We start from the raw sequence: 23,771 nt of genomic DNA on the forward strand, positions 1-23,771 counted from the left end.
AAATAATAATAAAAAATAAAGTGACAATGGTGCTGTAGACCCCTTCGGGTTTTAGAGTGGCTGCTTTCCTGTGTGGTGCTTCTGGACTCACCCTGCTTTGACCTGGGCAGCCCGCGTCAGGGCCCCGGCTTCTGTCCCAGTTGCCTCCCTGCTGGTTTTGGCTGCTGGCAGTGTGGTTCTTTCTTTGCCTCCTAAAAGCAGTGATTTTTGCCTTTAGTTCTGAGGCGTTGGTCTTGTCGGGGAACAGATGTTTGCTCAGAAGTGAGTTAAAGTAAATGCATTTGTGTTCTCTCTTTTTTTAGGCAAAAGTAAAGAAGCAGAAATAAAGAGAATAAACAAAGAACTGGCAAACATCAGATCAAAATTTAAAGGTAAGTGTGTTCAGTCTTTTTCGTGAAATGTCCTTTTGTAAACCTTCTGGAGCGGGGCCTCGTCTTCTAATGCCTTTTAACTCTTTCCTCTTCGAATCAAAGTTCTGAGTTAGCACAGTTACTCTTGTGGCTCTGCTGGAATTAAAACGTGCTTAGGGTCAGGCCATGGGTCGCTCTTGAGTTGTCTGAGAACTTGTGTGGAAGGGATGGGGTGGAGGGGCCCCTCCCGGGACCCAGCCTCTTCCTGAAGAGCAGCTCCTTCCACTCCTGGACTTCACTCCTTCAGGTCTGGGAGTGGTGAGCCAGACAGACCCGGCGCGGTATGGGCTCAAAGCGTGAATCTCAAAGAAGTGCTCTACCTGAGGCCGCTCATTGTTTCAGTATGACAGTTGTCTGGGCACTTCCTGTACCAAAGTGTTCCTGGCTTTGTGGACCGGTCACGAGCCACATCGCCCAGCCTCTCAGGTGGTGCCTCTTTGTAGGCCAGCATGTCTGGAGCGCACCTCCCTGGGCGCCCGCACCTTGAGGGGCTGCGAAGTGCAGATGGTCAGTACTGAGGACACGTCTGTGAAAGGCTGGCTGATCCGTTAAGGCTTACTTTCTCAGTGAATTTTTCCAGGTTTGACATCTGGTTCACGTGGCTGAGCAGACTTCAGCCATGAGAGTGGCTGGAATTGCCCGGGACCAGTGAATAGAGGAGACGCTGGGACTGAAGCCAAGGAGCTGGGGAGGGGTGGGGTGTGTGGGGGGGACACAGAATTTCTAGGAATGGGTGGCTTCTCAGGGCTTGAGGATGGGTATCCTGTGTTATCAAGGGATGCAAACTAGTGGACCTCCAGTATTTCCCTGTGGAGCCCTAGGGAAAGGATTATGTTTTCATATTTTGAATTAGGCCTGAGGATCTTCTAGAAGGTCTGTGAAACTTCTGAAGTTGCACATGAAAAGGTTTGCTGTTTCACACACACATGTGCGCGCATATACGTATATATAGTACGTGTGTATGTTTGGGGAGGTCTATAACTTTCATTGCTTAAGTTTTTTTTATTGTTTTTCTTAAGGTTTTATTTTTTTATTAAAAAAATTTTTTTTACGTGTTTTTATTTATTTTTGAAGGAGAGCGAGACAGAGCATGAGCTGGGGAGGAGCAGAGAGAGAGAGGAAGACATAGAATTCGAAGCAGTATCTGGGCTCTGAGCCATCAGCACAGAGCCTGATGCGGGGCTCGAACTCATGAACTGTGAGATCATGACCTGAGCCGAAGTCGGATGCTCAACCGACTGAGCCACCCAGGCGCCCCAAGATTTTTTTTTTTTAGAGAGCTTTAGGTTCACAGCAAAATCGAGGAAGGTGTGGAGATTTCCCATACACCCCTGCCCCCACACCTGCACAGCCTCCCCACTGTCGACACCCCACCAGGCAGCTGAGGAACCTACGTGAACACGTCATCATCACCCAAAGTCCACAGTTGATGTCATGGGTCATTCTGGGGGCTGTACATTCTGTGTGTTTGGACAAACGAGTGATGACACATATCCGTCACTGCAGTATCGTACAGAGTTGTTTCATTGCCCCAAAAATCTCTTGTGCTCTACCTGTTTATCCTTTCCTTCCCCCCGGCCCCTGGCAACCACTGATCTTTTTACCGTCTCCATAGTTTTGCCTTTTCCAGAATGTCATAGAATTGGAATTATACAGTATGTAGCCTTTTCAGATTGGCTTCTTTTACTTAGTAAGGTGCCTTTAAGATTCCTTCTTTCCACGGCTTCCTAGCTCGTTTCTTTTCGGTGCCGAATAATATTCCCTCGCCTGGACATCTCACAGTTTATTTATCTGTCCACCCGCTGAAGGACATCTTGATGGCGTCCGGGCTTTGTCAGTTGTGAACATAGCTGCTGGGATTATAAATAAAGCTGCCGTGAATGTCCCGTGAGCCCGCGTTGCGTGGTCGTAGGTCTTCGGCTCCCACGGTAAATACCGGGGAGCGGGGCTTCTGTGTCGCGTGGTAATGGCGTGTGGAGTTTTCTCAGAAGCCACCAGACTGTCTCCCAAAGCGGCCGCCCCACTTCCCATTCCCACCAGGAACAAACGAGAGTTCCCGTCGCCCTGTGTCCTCGCCAGCATTGGGTGATGTCGCTGTTCTGGCTTTGGGCCGCTCCAGCGGGTGTGTGGAGGGAGCTCACGACTCTTTTGATGTGCGTTTCCCCTCACGTCACGTGACGTGGAGCATCGTTCCGTGGGTCCGTTTGCCGTCTGTGCCACATGGTGAGGGGTTTGTAACTTTCACTGCATCACTGTCACATGGTGGTTAAGAGTAAGGTTGCCCTGACCACCTGCAGACAGGGTCCTTGCTCTGATGCTTTACAAGGTGTGCTGCCTTGTCACGTTACTTACCCTTCCCCGTGTCTTTTCTCAGCTTTCACGTGGGCTACTGATGATCATTTCAGGCTGGATTCTCTGTGAATCAGACCCTGAGCTAGGCTCGGAGGGCTGAGGATTTATGAGAGGAGCATCTGTGAGCAGGGAAGGGAGGGAGAGGGCTAGAGGCGGGCAGGGGAGGCCCGTTCGGGAGCTTTGACATGAAGATTGCCTGTCAGGGGCATCTGGCGTGGGGTGGGCATGGCCGGGCCCTTGTCCCCCCGCCTCGCGCAGCTGTGGCTCGAAGCCAAGGAAGGCAGTCCCTGACGAAGCTGACCCTTTGAGGTCCCCACGCTCTTGGCAGCCCCAGTCCTTCACTGAAGGGAGGGTCCGTGTCTGCTGCAGTAATTCTATCTATATGTGGAACTAAGCGTAAAGTGCTCTATGGAGAGCGAATGCCTAGAAACGTTAACCGTGTTGTTATTAAAAACGAGTTCATGGCCCTTCGGATGGTACGTCTTCAGCCTTTCCGTATAAATGTTTGGGGGCAAACAAGCCTTGTGTTGTTTCTTCTGTCTTCATGCCTGCCTAAGCTAAGCTGTCCTAGGGAGGGAAGGAGGTTCCCTCTCCCCTGTGAAGCAGTTGGCATTATTGAGTATGTGTGCACCTTGCATAGTAACAGATAATAGAAAACCTAGCCTTTGTCCTCAGAAATGTGCACCCTGGGGGGCTTCTGAGTCCAGTCGTGGCAGATTAGCTAACATACGTCTGTACCATATGGTGGAAATATGATACGAGTCACTAATGCAGACATACATAGAATTCTAAATTTTCTAGTAGCAACACTAAAAAAAAAGTAAAAAGCAGACGAAACTAATTTTAGGAGCACCTGGCTGGCTCAGTTGGTGGAGCGTGTGACTCTTGACCTTGGGGTCATGAGTTTGAGCCCCAGATTGAGTGTAGAGATTATTAAAAAAAACAACAAATGAAGCTTCACAAAAACCTAGTTTTAATATGTTTTATTTATTGTAATATGCCTAAAATAGTATCATTGCAACATGCAGTCAATAGAAAAAGTTACCTCTTTTTCTAAAGAGATATCGTACATCTTTTTCATACTACGTTTTTGAATTCTGGTGTGTATTTTACACTTCTAGCACACTCCACACTCCACGCAGACCAGCCGCACTTCAAGTGCTCAGTAGCCACACGTGGCTAGAAGCTGCAAGTTGGACAGTGCTGACTTCAGATACACTGTTAAAAAAAAGTCTTGAGGGGTTGCCTGGGTGGCTCAGCGGGTTAAGTGTCAGACTCTGGGTTTCAACTCAAGTCAGTCTCACAGGCCTGAGATTGAGCCCCGCATCCCAAACCCTGCTTGGGATTCTCTCTTGGAAGCATCATAGATAACAAGAAACAAGGAGAGTTTCTGGGCCTTCTCCAGGAGGAGGAAAGTGTCCACGTAAGCAAGTACAGCACACCGCTGTTTGTGCCTCGAGAGCGTTTGCTGATCCCAAAGAAAGAACCGTGAAACAGACATTGATGTGACCGTGAAAGTCAAGAGGGTGGTTATCTGTCAGGGTGGCTTTGCCCTCCAGGGGACATTTGCAACACCTGGAGACCGGGTCCCTTGTCACCACCCGGGAGGGGGTGCGTTACTGCCATCTAGTGGGTGGAGGGCAGGGAAGGTGCTTACACCCTACAGCACATACAACAGCCCCCCACCCAGAGCCATCGGCCTGAGATGTCGACGTGCCGAAGTTGAGCAACCCTGGTCTAGGAGAAGAATCAAAGCCCGGAGCCCACGAGAAATGGAGACCCTTTTTGCTTTCCACGGAGACTTTCAAGGCAGTGCCCTAAGGGCAGGAGTGGACTGGACGCGAGCCAGCCCTGTCACAGGTGTGCAGTGGGCCTTTGGACACCTCGAACTTTATACTCGGGTTAAGGTAAGAAAAGCAGTCCCCCGGAGGAGGACATTGTCATTGCAGGCCACAGATGATGCCTAGAATTTTCACACATGTAGTCCAGCATCTGGTCACAGATAACCAGGCACATAGGGAGTCAAGGTGGCGTGAGCGGGAATCAGCAGAGACCACGGGAACAGACTCACGGAGAGCTCTGATACCAGATTCAGATGGTGGTAAAGGGGCAGGTGTGCCATTTTTAAAGAGATAAAGGCACCCTTGAAATTTGTAGCAGGAAACTTGGGGTGCGAAAGGTGGCGTAGCGGAATTTGAAATATTAGAGCGAATGGAAATCCCAGAACTGAAACCTGCAGAAACCAAAGTGAAGAACTCTGGATTTCACAGCAGGCATAGTTGAAGAGAGATTTGGTGTTCTGAACAATAGGAACAAAGCGGGTCCTGAATAGAGAGCAGGGGACAGGACAGGGGGCAAGAGGTAAAGGGATGTGGTGATCAAGTCTCAAAGGTTTAGTTGGCGTCCCAGAAGGAAAAGAGAGAGAACGTGGCAGCTTTTAAGAGTGCACGAAGTTGTGTTGTGCGAGAGGAGAGAAGTTCGCTGTCCCCTTGTTGGGGATGGAGGGGGCCCTTGGGCCTGGCAGCACGCTTACCGTTAGGCTGTGCCGCCTGCTTCGTGGCACCTGACCGTCATTGGTTTTTTTCCCCTAAATCCTTTAAAGTCTAATTTCTAATTCTATCTTTCTAGATTTCGTATATTGAGAATTTATTTTTCTGATTTCAGTACGTTGTGAAATATCTCCAAAATTTTAGTGAATTTGTGTGTCTTAAAACGCAAGGAGGGGCGCCTGGGTGGCGCAGTCGGTTACGCGTCCGACTTCAGCCAGGTCACGATCTCGCGGTCCGTGGGTTCGAGCCCCGTGTCGGGCTCTGGGCTGATGGCTCGGAGCCTGGAGCCTGTTTCTGATTCTGTGTCTCCCTCTCTCTCTGCCCCTCCCCCGTTCATGCTCTGTCTCTCTCTGTCCCAAAAATAAATAAAAAAAAAAAAAAAAAAAAAAAAAAAAAAAAAAAAAACGCAAGGAATGAGTGAAATTGGCCAGACTGCAGGCTCCACACACAGGTGGCGTGAATGAGGTGCACACCTAGACGCGTTCTGCGGAGACGCAGAGATCACAAGTCACGGGCAGGGGAGCCGTGCTGGCAGCCGACTTGGCACGCGGCAGATGGGAAGCCTGGCCCCGTGCCGGAGAACAGCCAGTGGAAGACTGCCCGGCAAGAGTGTCTTCTAAGACTGAAGCTGGAACGGAGCTTCTTGAGACAAAAATGGAGAGAGTTTCCCGTGAGGAAAAGGGAATTCCAAAGGATATACTTGAGGCCAGAAGCAGAGAATCCCAGATGCAAGGTCAGAGGGGCAGAAGAGGAGGAAAGACGTGGCGGCCACGGAGGTGACCGCACGCTCGCTGCGCACGGTAGCACCTTGTGCGGTTACAGATACACGTGGAAGCAGGTAGATGAGAAGTGATACGATGTGACAGTCCTGAGAACGTCGGGAAGTTGCATCTGTAATCCGAAGCCCCGCCACCGAGAAGGCTGGAGGCCGATGGTTTCACCGGTGGGCTCTGTCATTTGAGGAAGGATGTGGGGCTTGGTCATGTGATGTGGCCGGTGGGATGTAGACCACGACTGTGCGCCACTTTGAGACCTAACCTCGAGGGGGGTTGCTTGTTTCTACTTGCCCCTTTGGGGGCCTTCCCGTCGCCTCCTTGGGAAGGATGTGCTTTGGGTGCTGCTGGGCTGAGAGAGGGAGAGGCGCCCTGTGCGGGCCTAGATCCCGCTTGTGGCTGGAGGCCGCCCCTGCTGAGTCTTGGCTGACCTGCAGACTCGTGAGCGAGAAGGTGGTGCTTGTTGTGTGAGCCACCCGGGTCTGGGGTGGATTGGGGTAGTTACTATGACATCAGCCGGCACACTCCACCTCGAGACCTCTGGGAAGCAGCTGCTGTGGTACCCTTCGCGGAGACATCACGCTTGCTTATCACTGTCCGCAGGGGTGTACCACATGGCATCTGCTAACTTGCTACGTAACCACTGGGTGTCCGCCACGGTCTGGGGTGCACAGCTGAATGAGGACGTTCCCATAAAGGGGGGCGCCTGGGTGGCTCAGTCGGTTAAGTGTCCGATTTAGGCTCAGGTCATGATCTCACAGTTCGTGAGTTCGAGCCCCGTGTCGGACTCTGTGCTGTCATCACAGAGCCCTCTTTGGATCCCCCCTCCCCCCGCCGCCCCTCCCCCGCTTGCACTGTCCCCCAAATAAAGAAAACATTAAGACAAAAGTTCCCATAAAGAACTTAGGTTACTGTAGGTATAGAAAGACTTAAGTAAAGCACAGCTTTTTATGGAGGAAGCGCGAAAGCTCTCGGCAAGGGGGTGCCACGCTGGCTCCCGACGGGCTGGCCGCACCCCCTGCCCCCCCCCCCCCCGGTCCTCGCCAGTGTTCTCCCATGCTTTATGCCTTTCTTCCTGGTGTATTTGACAGGAATGGTTTAAAAGTTGGCTTTATGGGATGTGTTTTACTTGCAATAAAATTTACTTAAGCGTGCACTTTGAATTTTGGAAGGTGCATGAATGTTCCCTGTGTCCCCGTGTACTCGGCCACCTTCGTCAGCCCCCAGCGGCCACCGGTCTGTTGTGTGTCACGGTAGTTTTGCTGTTTCTTGAAACCCACGTGAAAGGGATTGGGTGGCGTGACGAGGTCTCTTCAGCTGAGCACGGTGCGCTCAGGGCACGCGCGTGTGCCAGTGGCCCGCGAGCGCTTCTGCACCGCCGTGCACTCGCCCGCGCTTGCCTGTGAGGCCGAGGCTGCGGTGAGCACTCCCGCTGGGCACACACCCGGGGCCCGCGGCAGGGGGCCTTTTGCCGTTTTCGGGGGCGGCTGTGCACGTGTCGCTCCTGCCAGCCGGTGGGAGCGGTCCCAGTTCCTCCACGTTCTTGCCGGCACTTGGTATGGTTGATCTTGTGAGTTTTGGTTGCGGTGGGGGGCGTGTAGTGGAACCTTACTGTGGTCTTAATTTGCATCTCCCTTTTTCTAACCACTGAAATCAGTAAGCATTACAGAGAGTGGAGGAAACGCCTCGGGTCTGTGGGGACTCGGGGGCGAAGAGTGGATTCTCCGGTGTGGGCATCTCTCAGTTCACGGAGGAGGCAGGCAGAATGGCGTGGGGGCGCGGGAAGAATACCGTCAGGGTGCAGACGCGAGGAAGGGCCATGTCCCTCCTGGTCTTTCCACCTCTTTGATCGCAAGATACTTGTCGAGCGCCGGTGTCTGTGAGAGAAAACAGTGGGAAAGGGCCACAGCTCAGAAATTGTCCGGAAGAGTCTGCTTCCTGGGCCTCGGATGCTATGCCCGCAACCACACGGGCTCTGGCTGGCATCTTATTTGTCAGGTGGGAACATCTTTCTTGGTGAGATGGGGTCGTACTCGGGCGGCCAAGCTCAGACCTCCTCACAGTGGGTGGGCCAGGCGCCCTTGCCCTACTTTATGTGACTGCCCACGTGATCCCCCGGTGGAGGCTGAGGGTTTGGAAACCTGTGTGTCCCGGGCCACGTCTCCATTTAGCACAAGAGCCCTGCCCTTAAGGCACAAATGACAGATTCGTGTCAGCCTGAGGCCTGTTGGGGTCAGAGGTAAAACTGATAGGCATCTTTCTCCTGTCCCTTAAGAGTGGTTATCTTGGACGAATGTTGGCCATCGCCACTGTCGAATGAGACAGGATAGGCCCTGAAAAGCATGAGCGACTGAGGGTGTTTTAGGTTGATCGGTGCTGGGACATGGCAGGGACAGAGCCGGCAGGGACACAACAGTGTGGTTGGAGGGGGTGCACGTGGGGAGCACCGCTGTGTGGGTACGCAGGGCTGACCTGGCTCTGACCCAGACACTAAGCCACTGTCAGGGTGCCTGCCCTCCAGCCCAGCGCCTGAGGAGGAGGGAGCGTGTTTGTCCCCGCGTCTGGGTGCCCTGGTGACTCACTCTGCAGTCTTGGGTCTTACTGCTTAATATCTTCTTACAGAAGGACCAGGTTTTTGTCATCCTCAGACCTTGTTTCACATTTCACGTTCTGCAGTTGGCATGAGTCTTAAGGGCCAGTGATACAGGGTCGTCATAAGCCTCACATCGTCTCAGGCAGTGCTAAGCTGTGATGTGGTGTCCCGCTTCATTTCTGGAAGGGCCCACCTAGGAGGGGGCCGTAGACAAGTTGGGGGTCTCGGGCACAGACTGGATCCTGATTGTCAGGGTGTGTGGCCTGTTTCCCACCTCCCCTCTTCTCTGGTCTTCACGGAACGTGGGGACGTGGGCCACCCCCTTTCAGGCACGAGACGTGCAGTGTGACAGTTTGAAATTCCTGGAATAAAGACACAGTTCTAGCCCGCCCTGAAACTAACATTGTGAGGACCACCTCAGTCTGGTCTGGTCCGAGTGAAGCCACACCAGCTTGGAGCGACGGTCACTGGGGGGAACTCCTGAGTTCTGGTGAGGGTGACTGCAAGGCCCAAGGTATGGCCCCTCGGGCCCAAGGAGAGCCCCCAGGAGGACAGATCTGCAGGCCCCTCCTTGGAGCAAGGGGGTAGCTCAGCCCCCGGAGAGAGAGAAGGCAGCTGGTTTGGCCGGGCCAGGGCACGGGCCGTCAGGAACTCTCAGAGGGCAGCGACCCACCTCGGGCAGGCCGGTAGCGTGGGGCTGCAGAGGGGATCCGGGTGATGGCGTGGGCACCGGGGTCACCTTGAGAGGGCCGTGAGAAGGTTATGGCCAGGGTGGGGCCCCGAATTCACTGTGGGACCTCAGAGCCCCTCCAGTCCTCACCCCAAACTGCAGGAGGGCCCCTTCTGCAGCTGTGGCACCGCCCCCCGCCCCCTGCCCCCCGCAGCGGCCCTGTACTGAGACAGCCACGAGGGAGAGGCGTGCAGAGGGCTCTGCCCCGGGCCGTTCGTGGAGGTGCGCTTGGAACTGACAGGTGGCATGGGGACACTGTGTCCAGCCAGCGAGTTCTGTCCTTGGGAGATGGGCTCGGTCTCTTCAAGAACGGAGAGGATGCGGGGCTACCCATGTGGCCGGGGTTTGTGGCGCACGCCCTGCCCGGGCCTTGCTCCTGAGGTGGGTGGGTGCTGGGTGCTGGGAACGTGCGGGTGGACGCAGGCGGGGCCGGCAAGCACACTCTTTGTTGACGGAAACAAAGCATCTGGGCTGCGGAGTGAGCAGAGCTCTTTGTTTTTGAGGCCGCTCAGGAGACTGAAGTGCACCCGCGTCTCCTTCCTTGCCCGTGAGGGCCGGCAGGGCCGCCGTGGTGTACCTCTTGAGCCGGGAGGGGACCCGGTCCCTGAGTCTGCAGCCCTTGTAGCTGCTGCTGGGAAGGCCGGTGGTTGGACACTTGCCAGAGAAAGCACTGGACTCACCGTGGGCCCCGAGACGGCGGGGCAGCGGCAGCCAGTGCTCCCCAGACCGCACGAAGCCCACGGGACCCTCCCCCCGCCCCAGCCAGACTCCAGCGTACGTGTGGGAAGTGAGAGTGCTTCCCTCCCGTCCGCACCGCCCTCCACGACAGCACCCAAGGTGGGGGCGGTCCGTGGAAAGGAGAGGCTTCCCCACGGGTCACTCTTGAGTAGGTGAGGAGCCCCTGAGAGCAGGTGGGGCTGGACTGGGCGGGTGCCTGGGGGAGGCACGTAGGCATAATGTGAGCCCCGCTCTCTTGGGGCCGTCGTTTCTTTCCCGGTCACGCCGGGCCTGTGGCACGGTCGGGCGTCTCCCTGCTGGTTCCCCTTGGGAGAGCCACCCTCTCACTGGGGGCGGGGCTCTGGCTTCAGGCAGGGTGGCGCGCCGGACTGCCCTCTGGGCTGGCACCCAGGTTCGTCCCCACTCTCTGCAGTACCTTGTGAGTTCCCGAAGCTGCCTTCTGGGCACTGGCCGTTACTGTACATCATAGCCACGCACCAGGGCCAGGAGGTGCCTGGTTATTCTTCTGCCTTAGTGACGGCCCTGCTGTAAGTCTCCTGGCATCCGGGAGGGCTGTAGGAGGGACCCTGTGTCCGAGGTCCTGCAGGAGCAGAAACCAGTAAGGGGTTTCAGGGAAGGAGCCCCCAGGTGCTTCTGTGGCCGTCTCCACAGAGCTCAGTCTGACCGAGCTGTTCTCTCTCTTTGGATGCTGCTGTGTTTTCCTTTAAGATGTGCTCTGAGTAGCAGAGACCTGTCTCCAGGAGGTGAGAGGAGGTAGGGTGGTACCTTAGGCTTGGTTGTCAGAGGAGGCTTCCGGAAGGTGATGGAATCCGGGTGGGCAGGAGATGGGAGATCGGTGCTGCTTGCCCTGGGCTGCATGTGCTGAGCCTACAGACTCTTTCCCACAGCAGATGGGGGGTGTCCCAGCCAGAGCTGGGCTCCCTGGGTGCGGGGAGCGGATGAGCCAGTGGGGGCTGGCGGTGGTGGAGGAACCAGGCCTGGGCTGCTTTTATACTCTTAGGTCATTACGTTGTATATCAGTTTGTTGGTGAAAGGGAGGGTTTCTCAGAACGTCTCAAGGTGAGGTGACCAGCTGGCTGGCTGACACGTGATTGTCCCCCTAGGAAGTCTTGGGGAGGCCTTCCAGACCGCTCTCCATGGTCAGCCAGTGCTTGTTGGCCCACGAGCACGAGGGTCCCGACTTGTGAGGCCAGTGCTGTCCCCGAGTCCCCTTCAGCCCTCATATGTCCCACACGGGTCCTTCACACTGTGACAGCAGTGTCACTGGGAGACCCAGCTCAGAAAGATGACTGATCTCTCTAGTTGTCACCTCTGCAGTCCGCTAGTGGTGGGCTCTAAGGAAAACTGTGTCCTCGTCTGGCGAATTGAGAACTTCGATCCTTGAAATGGCGCAGGGTGGTCTTTTCTATTTTTTTTTAAATGTTTATTTATTTTTGAGACAATGCGAGAGACAGAGTGCAGGCAGGGGAGGGGCAGACAGAGGGAGACACAGAATCGGAAGCAGGCTCCGGGCCCTGAGCCGTCAGCCCAGAGCCCGTTCGAACTCACGAACCGCGAGATCATGACCTGAGCCGAAGTTGGACGTTTAACCACCAGAGCCACTCGGGCGCCCTTGGGTGGTCTTTTTTAAATAGCAGTTGTGTTCTGCCAGTGATGTGTCTCGAACCCGCCTCATCATGATGTCTCGCGAGGTGCTCGTTTGCGCTGTGTTTAGGGTGAAGACACGGTTCCTCTGGCCCTCTCGTGTGTGACTTCCGCGGGTGGGTGCTTTGTCCTAAAACTGAAGCGAAGGGGGGTCATTTAGAGCATGCTCATCCGCCTGCGGGAAAGAACTTATTTAAAAGACCGACTTGCTGACTCCAGGGGCCCTGGCAGGGCTGGTTGGTCCCAGGGAGGCCCCCTGGGGCCTGGCCTGCCCAGGGCTGTCGGGGGGGGGGGTGGGGGGGCTGTGGGGGGGGGCGGGCAGAGCTCTTGATGTAAGGATTCTGGCTTCGGTTTCTGAGGGAAGCCGCACCCTTGGGTTCTGCCGTGCATCGCCCGGTCTGGAAACATCACCTGTCACCCGCACTCGTGTGCAGCACGGTGGTGCCCCGTGTGCGGTGGAAGGCGGGCCCGCGCCCTGCTGTCCGGCTCCTGCCGACCACTTCCCTGCCCTCCCACTTCACCCACCTTTTCTGTAGGTGACAAGGCTCTCGATGGCTACAGTAAAAAGAAGTACGTCTGCAAGTTGCTGTTCATCTTCCTCCTGGGTCATGACATTGACTTTGGGCACATGGAGGCCGTGAACCTGCTGAGCTCCAACAGATACACGGAGAAGCAGATCGTGAGTGTCGCCGGAGGGGGGCGGGGGGCGGGGTGGGGCTGGCATCCAGGACACCTGAGGCGGCCCCAGGGCCCCCCTCCCCTCCAGGAGGCAGTCTTGCCCGTGGAAGGGCCTTTTCTCCTGGGCGGGGTTCTTCCGATTTGGAGGCCGTTTCTTTCCTTGCTCTTTCTTTCCAGCTCCCTTGCAGCCGAGACTTCCTGTGGGTCTGGATGGATGCTGCAGGGAGCCAGGCTGGGGTGTCTGGGGCAGGCCTGCTTCCTGCCCCAGAGTGTCTGGCTAACTCACCGGCACGGACAACCCCCCACCGACCTGCTCCCTGTGGTCCCTGTACAACTTTCCCTTTCTGGCAAGGCCGCCACACCCCCGTGGCAGAAGAGCTGCTCCTGGGCGTGCCCTTGCCCTGCTGCCGGCTCCCAGTGCCCTTCCAGATGGCGCTGGCACCTGGGCCCCTGAAGCCCTCTCCGGCTTTGTAGCTTTAGCCCTGTGGCTCCTCAGAGTAGCAATATTTTTATGTTTTCCCCAGTGTTGCAAAGTTAACAGTTTCCTCTGTCCGAAAATTTAACTTACAGGAAGTAAAATAACAAAAAACCAAAAAACCCTAGACCCCCCCCCCCCCCCAGGAATGTCATGAAGTATTGGTATTTACCTGATAAGAATTTGGGTGTCTGCCATGGACCAAGCAGTCTGCTGGGAGGCCCCTGGGGACACAGGGACCAAAAGCAGATGTGGGCCCTGCCCTTTTTCAGTGAAGAGATGGCATCATACAGTTCGTAAACGGAGAATTATAGCTGTGGCCAGTGCCCAGGGCAGAAGGTGTGGAGAGCTTTCTGGGGCCCTGAGAGGGGCTGGCCAGTAGGGAAGGTCCTCCAAGGAGGGCATCCTGAGCGGGGACAGAAGGACGAGGGCTTAACTGGGGGATGAGGGCAGACAGAGCCAGTAGCGCCCAGCTGGGCTCACGTGTGCCGGAGCTGAAGGGGCAGCGGTGGCTGGAGGGGAGACGGGGGAGGTGGGCTTGTGGGTGGGGCCTTTCTCCCAAGGCCAACAGGAAGCTGCACAGGAGTTTCACCTGCACGGTCAGTGATGAGATGAGTCTCGAGAAGGTCACTGTGTCCCCTGCATGGTGAGAGTGTGGACGGCAGGGGTGACACGGGGCTGGAGTTGGGCCAGTGGTGAGGGCGCAGAGACAGATCAAGAGAGAGGGTGAGGCCGGAGTGAGCAGGGTTTCGGGAACTCATCATGGTTTCTTGGGGCCTTCCAATCAGGGTCCTTTCCTCCCTGTTCAGGACAGTGGTGAGTCCACATTGCTCACACGTGGTACCATGGATAGGTGAGTGGGATGGGAGGTGGGACTGGGGACCGAGGCGTCTGGTTCCCATGGGGACGTCTAAGTGCCTCTTGGGTGCGTCCCTCAGGACTGTCTTATGGCAGAGCCGGAAGCAGGGACTTTGCCTCTTTAACGACACTGGTGCTTTCGTCAGAGTGCAGAGGAACCCTCTGTGGCGCGACCCCCTCTTGCAGGACACTGGGCAGTGGAGGCGTCGGGAGGCCGGCCCAAGGCTGGACGCTTGTGCCTTGTTGTCCGTGTCGACCCAGGTTGTCACGAGCTCTCTGTCCTCTTGTCTCTCCGGAACCAGGGCTACCTCTTCATCTCTGTGCTGGTGAACTCCAACAGCGAGCTGATCCGGCTCATCAACAACGCCATCAAGAACGACCTGGCCAGTCGGAACCCCACCTTCATGGGCCTGGCCCTGCACTGCATCGCCAACGTGGGCAGCCGAGAGATGGCCGAGGCGTTTGCTGGGGAGATTCCGAAAATCCTCGTCGCTGGGTATGTGTCCCGTGACTTGTCGGAAGTGCGTGTGTCTCTCGCGTTAAGTGAACCAAACATGCAGCTACTTAGAGGATTTCTAGGATGAGTTCGTCTCCCTGTCTTAGGCGGTGGGGCAACCATATGTGTAGGTGCCTGGCGAAGTCCCGTCACGCCTCTCCTGCCCCAGTACCGCCGGGGTTTGGAAGAGCATGGAAGAAGGGCCCTGCCAGCTACAACCAACCGACAAGGGCCCAGCCTCCCACACGGCTGCCGAAGAAGGAGCGCGTCGTCCTGGGTTGTGGCGCAGCACCCCTTCTCGCCCTTTCTCCAGAGTGTCACTGAGGAAAAGTTCAAGCACAGAATTCTTAGAGACCTACCCCCACCCCCTTTGATTTGGAGAGGGGCCACGTGGGGCAGAGTAGGCCGCTCTGGAAGGGTGCCACGGGGCATGGCAGAGGCAGGGTCCTGCGTTCGTGTTCCCGGACTCTGCTGAGCTGGGGAACTGAGCCAGGGTCCACACCCTGGTGACACATCTGGCTCAACAAGCGCCCCAGGCCCGGGCACTTCGTCGGGACCAAGCTCTTCCAGGATGGCCGGCAGTGCAGACAGAGGCCACGGCACTCTGGATGCCGGGACACTGCCCCAAACCCTGTGGCACACGGACGCTCCTCCCCGAGGCCTAGCTGTGCCTCCGGGGCGAGCCCTGGGCTGCACCAGTGACCAGAAGGGCTGTGGCCACACAAGCCCCGGAGGAGTGTCTGTCCGAGGCGTGTGCCACCAGAGGGAGACGGAGTGGCCAGGCCGGAAGCAAGGCCCCACAGGAAGGGGGGCGGGGCACTCAGAGACACACGCCGGGAGCAGGTCACTCACTGGAAGGACAGCAGAGCCGAGGAAGCAGGTGGGGAGCCGAGACGACGCTCCACGTCTGCCGATGAGAGCTGTGGGGCACGGTGGCCGCCCTGAGCGCAAACTAAGACAGAAGAGACTTGAGGGACTTGATGTGAGCAGAGTGACCCTGACGGGACGGTCGGGTCCGGACCCCACCAGGGTGGGTGTGGGTTCAGGGCCGCACGGCACCTTGCTTTCCTCACTCGTTAGGGCTGCACCAGGTTGGGCAAGGCCTTCCCTGAACCCCTTTCCCTGCTCTGGCTGCCGCCTGGCCCTTGCCCTGTTCCTGGCGCACACCAGGGAACACGTCTGCGCCCTGCCTGCCTCCGCCCGCAGAAGGCAGGCTCCTGGGGGCTGAGGTTTCTGTCTGCTGTGGCCATTGCTTTGTTTCCAGCGTTTTGACCAATACCTGGTACACAGTAAGTGCTTGAAAAATGCCTGTTGGACGAGTGTGACGTAAAACAGAGATAATCTCTGGAGAGCATTCAGATGGCAATTGAAGAACGCTTTCCTGAAGTAAAGGACGGGCCGCACCTACAGTGAAAGGGCACAGGGGGTGCACGGCGAGGCCCAGCGTGGACGGGACGGGGGAGAATCCTCTGCGGGAAGACAGTTGAGCCGTGCCTGCGAGTTTCACGGCCTAGGGGACCTGGCGCGGTCATGCCACCCCGCTGGATTACCTGTCAGAATCGAGGTCACAGACAAGCCTACACCAAGAGGCTCAGGCCGCGTGGTACCCACGAGCCCTATTCGAACGCCATTCCCAGCTCTTGAATGTGCACTTAACCCACGGGCAGCTCAAGGTGAAGTGCTCAGGCTGGAGACGGCCAGAGACGGACTGAGGCACTGCAGGGGTGGCAGATGCAGAGGAGATTGTCAGCAGTCAAATAACTGCACTGGAGTTGGCACGTTGGGGGCGGGACGGCGGCCCCCAGCAGGCGCTCAGGAAGCGAGGGTGCCGGGCACTGGGCCGTGGGCCCGAGATAGAACTGACACAGAGCGGGCAGTGGCCTCCCCGGCCTCCCCAGGGGTGTTGGATGCCGTACTTCCCTCTCCTCGAATGTTCTTCTGGTGCGGGTCCCGGGGGCAGGAAGGCCCTCCCGTGCGAGCACGGAAACGCAGTGGTGACCTGGGGCGGCTCTGCCATAAGGCCTGCGGGGCGTGCTGCCTGCTCCTCGTGAGGATGGTATGGGGCCAGAGAGGGCCAGGGACGGACTGCTCCCCTGGGGCAGTAGAATCCTACGGGGTTCCTGTGAAGGCAGTTTCTCCCGGGGGTAGAATGGGGAGCAGCTTGAGGGTTTCTCGTGTTGGGCTGGATTTAGGGCCAAGAAAGCTATGAGGCAGGTAAATGGTGGCGACGGTCCCCAGCCCTCCTCTCCCCTCCACGTGGAGCAGGACCCCCCACTGCTTCCACCGTCGCCCTGCCGTGTTCTTTTTCAGACGGCCTCCACGGGGCTGTCCCTTGGTGGGCGGCTCAGCGGAATCTGGCCGGGGTTTGGTGGGGAGGAGGGACAAACAGCCCTGGGGACGTTCTCTGCCCGCCGCCAGCATTAAAACCGGAGCAGGAAACCCTCCAGACGTCCCTCTCCCCGGCTGTCTGCAGTCGTTCTGACCTAGCTTCTCAGTGTTTGCTGTGCTCCAGGGACCCCGGGCTCTGTGGCTCAGTGGCTGCTTTCCACTGTCAACCGCACGAAGGGGCAGGAGGGCATTTGAATCCCCGCCTCTGCTGTCCCAGCACAGAGAGAAGCAGGGGGTGGGGTGCTTCACAAGGGCACCCGACAGGGGTTTTGGACACGGGAGGAAATCGCCGGGGGCGTTTTGTGGCAGTGCAGGGCTCTCTGTTCTTTCTGTTTTGATTGTATGTTGTTAACTGAGTTTTGAAAAAAATACCGTGATCCAAGCAGAGAGGAGCATGAGTTGAATATGGTCAGTCTTGCATAGCCAAGGTCTTATTCAGCAGTTGGGAAAAATACCAGAACTGACACTTTTGGAGATGAGGCACCTTTCCTGGTGGGATTCTTTGCTGTTGATTGTCTGGGGCAGGAGCCAAAGGCAGGTCTTCAGAGCAGAAGCCGTCTGTCACTGTCCACACGTGGTCCTCACAGACACCTCTCGGAGGCGGTGGGCGTGGGCTGGATCACACGGGAGGGTGCAGCGACCTGGTCTCCAGGTTACTCCGGCGTATGATCTGTGAGGCCCCGGGGCCATGCTTAGCTTGTTGGGGCCACGTGGGGTGCCAGCCGTGTTCTCGAGGGACCACCGGTGTTTGTCTTTCAGAGACACCATGGACAGCGTGAAGCAGAGCGCCGCCCTGTGTTTGCTGCGTTTGTACCGAACGTCTCCCGACCTCGTCCCCATGGGTGACTGGACGTCCCGCGTGGTGCACCTCCTCAACGACCAGCATTTGGTAAGTGCCTTTGGACCAGGGTCCTGCTCACCCCACCAAGTGACCGTCTCTGGGATGGCCATTAAGAAAACAGCAGCTCGGTGCTTCTGAGGGGACACCAAGCTTAGTCCCCTGAGCCTGTGAGCGTGTGTGCGCTCCTGTGGCTAGGGGGAGGGGCCCCTCCTTCCCGGGGGTGGGACCGTGCAGACACGACCTCCAGCCCGCCCCAGAGCTGGCTGTCGCAAGGCTTCCCGTGTGCTGGGGCCGCACAGACCGGCCAGACCGAGATCAGCGGCTTCTGGAGACACCCTGTCCAGGGAGGGCAGTCCGTGTGGTGTGCCTGTCTGTCAGGCGGTGGGTGGTGAGGGTGTCCTGTGACCCCCGCCTAAGCTCCTGCCCGCAGTCTTGCTAATCTGCACGACTGCTCCACACGCCAGGCCCGAGTGTCCTCCCTGTGTTGTAGACAGGAACGTTTGGTGGTTGTGGTTTGACGTGGGTCACAGGTCCGGTCCACACCAGCCGGGGCATACGGGGTCGTGACATCAGGAGATGGGGTCAAGTTGGAGCAGGCGTTCGGCACAGTGGCTTTGCGCCGTGCGAATTCTGTTGTAACACTGAGAGAATTGAAATGTAACACAGGGTTTCCTCCTGAGTAGATGGGGGTTAGTATGCAGGCTGCTTACTATGTTTTTTCCCAGAAACGAACCTACCTCAAAAATTAAAAATAAATGATCATCGCGTGCAGATTCAGAGGAGAGAGCCGGTGGCCGTGTCGGCAAGCTTGCTGTGCTGCGGCCGCCCTGGGGGCTGTTCCCACGTTGTCGTTGCGCACGTTTACTGGGTGTTTGTGTCCAAGCACGGCAGCCCTCCCTGAGGGTGGAGCTCCGCCTCTGTGGCCAAGTCCTGGGGAGAGGGGGAAGGGCCTGGGCGGGGGTGGGGGGGGTGGGGTTAGGGTTAGGGTTAGGCCTGTACGCCGGGTCACCCTCAGTCTGTTCAGGTTCAGACTCCGCTGGTAGAGCCGGGAAGCCGTGCTGGTGGCCGTGAGGCTTGAGGCCACGGGTCACCCACCAGGCAGCCCCTGCGCGGCAGTGGGGCTTTTTCTGGTTTTGCACCTGAGGAAACCGAGGCTCGGAGAGACGGAACGGCTTCACATAGATGCGGATTTGAACCAGGAGGTGACGGAGGGTCAGAACTGGGACAGCTTGGGGGGCCCGAGCCACACGGCCAACCGACACCAAAGCCCTTGGCCAGCAGACGTCCACCCCCAGCACTTGTCACAGTGACGGGGACTATCCCAACTGCCCGCAGGATTCCTCTCGCTGACACCCAGAGATCCTGCAGCCCCAGCTGTGGGGTCTGCTTTGGTGCCCTGATGCACACGACTCTGCTTCACCAGGTGCGCTGCCTGGCACCTTCTTGGCTACGGGCACCAGAACCCAGCTCGAAGCGGGAGAGGTGGAGGGGCCGGCCCAGCCAGACCACGGGAGGGCTGAGCCCATCATCACCCCGCCTCCTTTTATCCTGCTGTTCTCGGCCCACGTTCACTGTTCTCTTGGCGCCTGTCCTCCGTGTGGCCTTGGCTTCCGTGTCAGATACTTCCTGGCTTTGCCGGTGAAGGAGGCCTGAGACTTGGCTTTCTTTGGTTTCAAGGTCAAAGAATGCCCAGAGGGGTGTCAGCTGGGTGGCAGAGCGAGCCAGCCCCTGTGGGTCCTGTGTTCAGAGAGCAGTGGAAGAGCTGAGGGGGTGTGTGTATGTGTGGGGGGGCAGGCCATGGGCTGTGGCCGGGGGGCAGCACCGAGGGCCATTTGGGCCTGCCCTGGTCTTCTCACACTGCCCTTCCTACGAAGACCCCTGCAGGGTGCAGAGGACGTGAGACACTATGCTTTAGGAGTCTCCTCAGAATGCGCAGATTTGTTCTGTCCTCGTGGTGGGCCAGGCCGAGCCCCACACGCTTAGGAGCCGTGGGGACCAGCTCTGCCCTGGTGGGACCTGCGTGCTCACAAATACTGACCTGTCAGAGCTGGCTTGCGAGGGGAATCTGTTGGTACTTACTCTGCCCGCTGAGAAGTGGGCGTTGAGGCCAGTTAGGTCCGTTTGGTGCGGCCTTCACGCTGTCATTGGAAGGCTGAAGGAAGCGCTCAGCTCTGGCTCTCCCCCGCGGTCTCCGTCCTCGAAGCTTCGCAGCTGCTCGAAATGCTGGTCTTGTCCCACCGGCTCAGGAGCACGGTGGAGGATGGCCAGCCGGGTCCGGCGGGGGGGGGGGGGCCAGGGCTCTCCTGGGCTTTGTCCTCGTCCTCACCGTCGGTAGTGGCATTCCTTTGTTCACGTATCTGTGAGGGCGTCTTTTCTTCACCAGCATCTGCCTTCAAGAGATGTGGATTGCCGGGAGCCGCTCCTGGTGGTGCCGGGACAGCCGTCTGCAGGGAGAGTCCCCGCACGTTGAGGCCGGGTGCCGTGGGGGGCCCTGCAGGGAAGGAGTCTCACCTGGGTCTGGGGTGCTTCGGGGGCCAGTGTGGTGGGGACACAGCCTGGACTGCTTCCAGAGAAGGGGAAGAGTGGGCTCTCTCAGTTGTTCTGCGCTGGAGTCTAAATAATGTCTCCCTCCCCAGTCCACACAGAGTGATTTTTTTTCTTTAAAAAAAATTTTTTTTTTTTAACGTTTATTCGTTTTTGAAAGAAACAGCGCATGAGTGGGGGAGGGGCAGAGAGAGGGAGACACAGATTCCGAAGCAGGCTCCAGGCTCTGAGCTGTCAGCACAGAGCCCCACACGGGGCTCGAACTCATGAACCGCGAGATCATGCCCTGAGCCGAAGTTGGACGTTTAACTGACTGAGCCACTCAGCCGCCCCTTCTCTCTTTTTAAAAGATTTTATTTTACACCCAGTGTGAGGTTTGAACTCACAACCCCAAGATCAAGAGTTGCACGCCCCACTGGCTGAGCCAGCCAGGTGCCCCCACACAGAGTGATTCAAATCGGGGGCAGCAGTGAGTGCAGCTGCCCACAGGACCAGACAGGTGGCCAGACCCAGAGAAGGGCAGGAGGGCCAGTCGGGGTGGGGCCTCCGCTGCCGCAGGGGTCTGGGCCACGTGTCCAGGCTTGCAAAGAGAAGCTCCAAAAAGAAAATGGGATACGTGCACTCTTGATTGTTAGAGATCTGTGAATCTGGCCCATGGACTACAGGTCTTTGCTCTCCATTTAAAGTGTTATTCGGAAAATGACTTTGCAATGAGAAGCCAGGCACTTTGGCTGCAGTCACAGCATGTATCTGTTGTGTCTGTTCCAGGGTGTGGTGACCGCGGCCACCAGCCTCATTACCACCTTGGCCCAGAAGAACCCCGAGGAGTTCAAGACTTCTGTCTCTCTGGCCGTGTCCAGGTTAAGCAGGGTGAGTCTGTCGACGGGAGTGGGACTCAGGGTGCAGTTTGGTCTCAGTTATTTTAAATAATACGTTGGTTTATTAAAGTTAATTATTAAATTAAATAATTGTTAATTATTATTAAATAATTATTAAATTAAATAAATAAAATTATTAAGATAATTTTAAATAATACGTTGGTTTACTGTTTAGAGTACAAGGTGTTTGGCTCAGTTTGCAAATTCAGGACTGAGGACTCTTCTTGGTTAGGAATTCTTTGGGTTTTCTTTCAACCCTTTTGTCCGTTGAGAAGTGCCCTGTCTGTACAGGAAGGTGCACGGAGCGAAACAGCCCGGCTCACACTCGTGCTGCCTAGGGTGGGGGCGGGGGCGGGGGTGCCAGCTGGGCCCCCTGCTGTGGGGAGCCCTGTCCTCACTCGTGTGGCCTCGCTCCTTGCTTTCCTTTCCTTTGCTGCCTGAGCGGGTGTCCTTAACTCTGTTGTCTAGCTCTGACTGCGCCCTGAATCTTCACACAGATGGATCCCGCGTATGGGGTGTAGTCTTTTATGTTTGTCCCGTTATGCTCCGCGTTGTGGAATGACCGTATTTGTCCTGTGTGCCGTTCGTTCGGTTTTGACGCTGTAGGATTTGTCTGAACACACAGCATACGTGCCCAGCGCTGAGGCGGGTGCGAATCACCTGCCGGGAGCAGCTTTGCTGCCTCGGTTGGTGTGTGTGTGTGTGTGTGTGTGTGTGTGTGTGTGTGTGTGTGTGTTGTCCCTGGAAGTGGCGCTGCTGGCTCGTGGGGTGGCCGCGCTTCACCTGAGGGGACGGTGCCACGGCACTCCGCCAGCAGCGTGCAGTTCCCGCTGCTCTGCATCTTGGCTTTTTAAATGTTCACCATTCTGGGGCGTGGCGGGGTCTCGTGATTTACGTGTCCGTTTTCTTCAGGGTCAGTGAGGTTGGGCAGCTTTGCGTGTTTATTGCTTTCTTGAACATCTTCTTCTGTGAAGTGCCTGTTAAGAAGTCTTTTGCCCACTTTTCTACAGAGTTAGCTTTTTTGTTGTTTTGTAGAAGTTGTTCTCTACATATTTTAGATATGAGGACTTTCTTGGTTAGATTAAGTTGAACCAAACAAAATTGCCCACTTTTACCTGTTACTGCTCTCTGAAAATGGCATCTCTGTATGCTTCGGTCTACCCTGTGTTTAAAAATCTTGTCCTACTCCGTAACTTGCCGTTTTACTCTCTTGGTGAGGTCTTCTATGGTCGGAAATTCCTCCTTTTAAAGCACCAATCCTTTCCTTTGTGGTTAGTGCTTTTTCTGCCCTACTTATGAGGTCTTTCCCAGTTCTGGGGTTTCATTTAGGTTGACCACCCGCTCTGGGACTGGTGTCTGTATATATCCAGTCCTAAAAGGCCTCCCTGCCCCCGCACCCCCCCCAACAGTGCCGCCTTGACCACAAACCACGGGGCTCTGTCTGTGCCTCCTCCCCTTGGTATCATCTCTGTTCATTTTACACAGCGGTGCACTGTCTTCGTTGCTGGAACTTGAGGACAAGTCTTGATGTCTAGTGGAGCACGTGTCTTGTTCCCCAAGAATCCTGTTGGGACTGCCTTTAATCTGTAGGTCAGTTTTGAGAGAATTCAAATCTTTACAGTATCGAGTCTTTGAATCTGTGACCATGGCATACCTCTCCATTTATTTGGGTAGTCTTTAATTTTTCTCAATAATGTTTTATAACTTTGTGAGTGGAGATTCTTTTATCTTTTGTTAGATATCTTTATACAGTTTATTTTTAAAATGCTGTCCTCAAGGATATCTTAAAATGTTATTTGTAAACTACTATGGGTTGGTTTTAAGTAACTGGTGAAGCCATTTGAGATTGGGGTTTCTTTGTTGGCAATTTCTTTAAAAAAAATTTTTTTTTAGTGTTTTATTTATTTTTGAGAGAGAGAGAGGGAGGGAGGGGCAGAGAGAGAGGGAGGGGCAGAGAGAGAGGGAGACACAGAATCTGAAACAGGCTCTAGGCTCTGAGTTGTCGGCACAGAGCCCCATGCGGGGCTTGAACTCATGAACCGTGAGATCATGACCTGAGCTAGAGTTGGACACTCAACCGACTGAACCACCCAGGCATCCCTGTTGACAATTTCTTATTATGGATTCAACTTGTTTGATAAATTATGAGTCTTTGTATTTTCTGTCCTTTCATTCACTTTGGTTATGTTGCACTTTCCTGACATTTGCTAATGTGTTTAAATATTCAGATGTATTGACAGAAAGTTATTCAGCGCACGGGGGTCCGTAGTGCTGCCTCCTTCCCGGTGTTGATGCGGGTATTTGCACCTTCTCCCTTTCCCGATTAGTCTCAGCAGTTCTTCTGATTTTGTTGCCCTCTCTGTTATGTTTTTTTTCTCCCCGGCTAGTTTTGCTTCGTATTTTTATTTCCTCTACTTTTTGGGTTAATCTGTTACTCTCTGTAAATCTTTGAGGTAAATTACTCATTGCTTTCTTTTTTATATTTGCTTCAAATGTGCATGTTTAGAGTTGTAAGGTTCTGAGTGTGGTGTTAGCAGCACGAGACGGCCTGTGTTGGCCCCCCTGTCCTGAGGAGCACGGAGCTGCTCCCTGTCTTCCTCCAGTGCCTGCCCGTGTGCCCTCTATCTATCGCTCTGCTTGTTCTGCCCGTGCCTCAAACAGCATGGAGCTCACCTCCCTGTGGGAGGGGCCGCCCCCTGGGTCCAGGCTGCTGTCTTGCAGCCGCGTATAGGAATTGGGTGAACCTTCCGGAATGTGTTTACCTAGGACCTAAAGTGTCACACCTGTGGCTTTGTAAGGCGGCGCTCCTCTGACTTCCCTGGCA

General features: G+C 56.0%; 1 protein-coding gene and 1 non-coding gene across 6 annotated transcripts in view; both read left to right on the forward strand.

Moving 5' to 3' along the window:
* AP2A2 (adaptor related protein complex 2 subunit alpha 2) overlaps nucleotides 1-23,771 on the forward strand; it is a 90,205-nt gene that overhangs the window by 46,101 nt on the left and 20,333 nt on the right. For all 5 annotated transcript variants that reach the window (XM_047100534.1, XM_047100535.1, XM_047100533.1 and 2 more), the window contains exons 2-6: nucleotides 303-371; nucleotides 12,326-12,468; nucleotides 14,103-14,296; nucleotides 17,444-17,573; nucleotides 20,838-20,939. In XM_047100534.1, coding sequence (XP_046956490.1) covers nucleotides 303-371; nucleotides 12,326-12,468; nucleotides 14,103-14,296; nucleotides 17,444-17,573; nucleotides 20,838-20,939 — 638 coding nt within the window. The remainder of the gene's footprint in view (nucleotides 1-302; nucleotides 372-12,325; nucleotides 12,469-14,102; nucleotides 14,297-17,443; nucleotides 17,574-20,837; nucleotides 20,940-23,771) is intronic.
* Nucleotides 5,218-5,342, forward strand: LOC124527571 (U6atac minor spliceosomal RNA). The gene has a single exon (XR_006965923.1). It is a non-coding gene; the product is annotated as a U6atac minor spliceosomal RNA (small nuclear RNA).

Source organism: Lynx rufus, unplaced genomic scaffold, assembly GCF_022079265.1.
Source record: "Lynx rufus isolate CCGP_SWC_20201006 ecotype Redwood Valley unplaced genomic scaffold, mLynRuf1.p SCAF_50, whole genome shotgun sequence".
NCBI lineage: Eukaryota > Metazoa > Chordata > Mammalia > Carnivora > Felidae > Lynx > Lynx rufus.